This window comes from Balaenoptera musculus, chromosome 3 (assembly GCF_009873245.2).
Source record: "Balaenoptera musculus isolate JJ_BM4_2016_0621 chromosome 3, mBalMus1.pri.v3, whole genome shotgun sequence".
Taxonomy (NCBI): domain Eukaryota; kingdom Metazoa; phylum Chordata; class Mammalia; order Artiodactyla; family Balaenopteridae; genus Balaenoptera; species Balaenoptera musculus.
Window position 1 is genome coordinate 143,640,420 of NC_045787.1, and position 1,879 is coordinate 143,642,298.

Consider the following 1,879-nt stretch of genomic DNA (forward strand, 5'->3'; position numbering starts at 1 on the left):
ATTGTGTGGTGATTCAGAGGCAGCAGCTGTGGCAGTGTCATTTGAATATTAGAACCTGAAATTTGCTCAGATGGGGTCCCTAGTATAGGATGTGACTTTGATGGGTATATGATCCTCATTGTGCTTTCTTTCATAATGGATGGAGGAAAGGTACAAATGACAGTAAGAAAAGGACAACCACTTGGGTCTGACCTAGAGTACATCAAGAGCTCAGACCTGCAAAGGGAAGGTAAACCAATTGGGAACTTGCCTTTTTTTTTTTTTTTTGTATTTAAAATATATTTTAATAGAAACACTTTCTCACCATCTTTAAATAAAGATGATTTGCATTTTTTAATATGAAATGCTCTGGCATTAGGACTTAATTGCTCCCTGGTCCACAGGGTTTAGATGCCATGCACTACTAATTCTCCAGTGTTCATGAGGCAGGCGTTACACATGTCCTCCTCTGCTGGAAGTCCTTGTGGCAACTTCAGGGACTTGATTCTTTTTTTTTTTTGTTTGTTTGTTTCTAACAGCTTTATTGAGGTATAATAGACATACAACAAAATGCACACATTTGAAAAGCATATGGTGCTAAGTTTGACATATGTATACACCCATGAATCCATCACCTCAACAGGGACTTGATTCTTAGCAAATGTTTAACCACTTTCGTTTTTGCCTTCACTGAAGGGATATTCTTGTGAACCTGAGGAGTAGGTGCTTTTTCTAATCCAAGCATCTTTATTGTAACCTTTTTCCCAAATGGATGTCTTTTCCTAGTTTTTATTCTGGTAACAATATGCAGTTGATGAAGGTGCTTTGGATCCCCACCATATTTTTCATGGTCTGCAGTTGAAGGCTGAAAAACTTTATCTGGAATTCTTGACCTGGTAAATTTGTGATGAATCAAATCTGTACAGATGAGAGGCTCTATACCTTTTGTCACTGTTTGTAGTCTGCCTGCTGGCCGCTGACCTACCGAGTGCAAAATCCCCGCAGTGAATATGGTGATTATTCTCTTTATAGGCCACTGAGGGAAAACCAAGCAGAAGAAGGACCTTGCCTTTGTCATATTAACAATAGTGACCACCTTTTGAGAGTTTGCTAAGGTAGGTACTGTCATCACCCCCATTTTGTACTTTAAAAAAAACGAGGCTCACTGAGGATACATAATATGTCCCAACTCACTCCTTTGGAAAATGGCAGACTTGGGATCCAATCTCAAACTGTCTAAACGATAGCTCTTATACACTTGACCACTATACCTACAAACTCAGACTTGCAAAGTAAAGTCATCTAAGGTCCCAGGACTGCTGATGGGCATCTTGGGAAAACAGCCCTGCCCAAACCACAGCCATTCACAGGGCTTATGATGAACCATCACTGTACTTAATACACACTTAAATGCATTATTTCATTTAATTCTCACAATGTTCCTAATGAAGTAGGTACTATTATCATTCCCATTTTATAGGTGAAGAAACTTGGGTTCAGAAAAAAAGAAGTGACATCCTTGTGCCATGCCACTAGTAAATGGTACATCTGTATTTTATTTTACTTTCATTATTCTACTCTCAACATCAATGACTCGGAAACTTTTTACCAACTGGAGATTTAAATTGGGGGCATTTTTATGAATCTAAAAGCAATGTTCTTTTATAAGAAAGCATTTGCTGTCTTCTCCTCTGTAGGAATATATTCTGAGTGAGTCTTTCTTTAGCATCTTAAACCCACATGGCCCTAATAATCATCCATTTCCTGGGCAGCTACAGGGCTTTTTGCTAACTCTAATTCTTTTCCCTTCAGGGCTCAGATCACATCATTCTGTCCTCAGACCCTGTGAGGACTGGCAAATCCAGTGTGGCTCAAATGGAGCCCTTTGTAGTGTCCTCTG

The 1,879-nt window shown here is 39.2% G+C and overlaps 1 protein-coding gene across 1 annotated transcript; it reads right to left on the reverse strand.

The window, feature by feature from the left end:
* Positions 1-354: 354 nt before the first annotated feature.
* LOC118892552 (39S ribosomal protein L30, mitochondrial-like) lies at positions 355-1,117 on the reverse strand. Its single transcript, XM_036847303.1, is given in 3 exon segments — positions 355-398; positions 401-486; positions 627-1,117. Coding segments are annotated over 3 exon segments (621 nt in total).
* Positions 1,118-1,879: the final 762 nt, after the last annotated feature.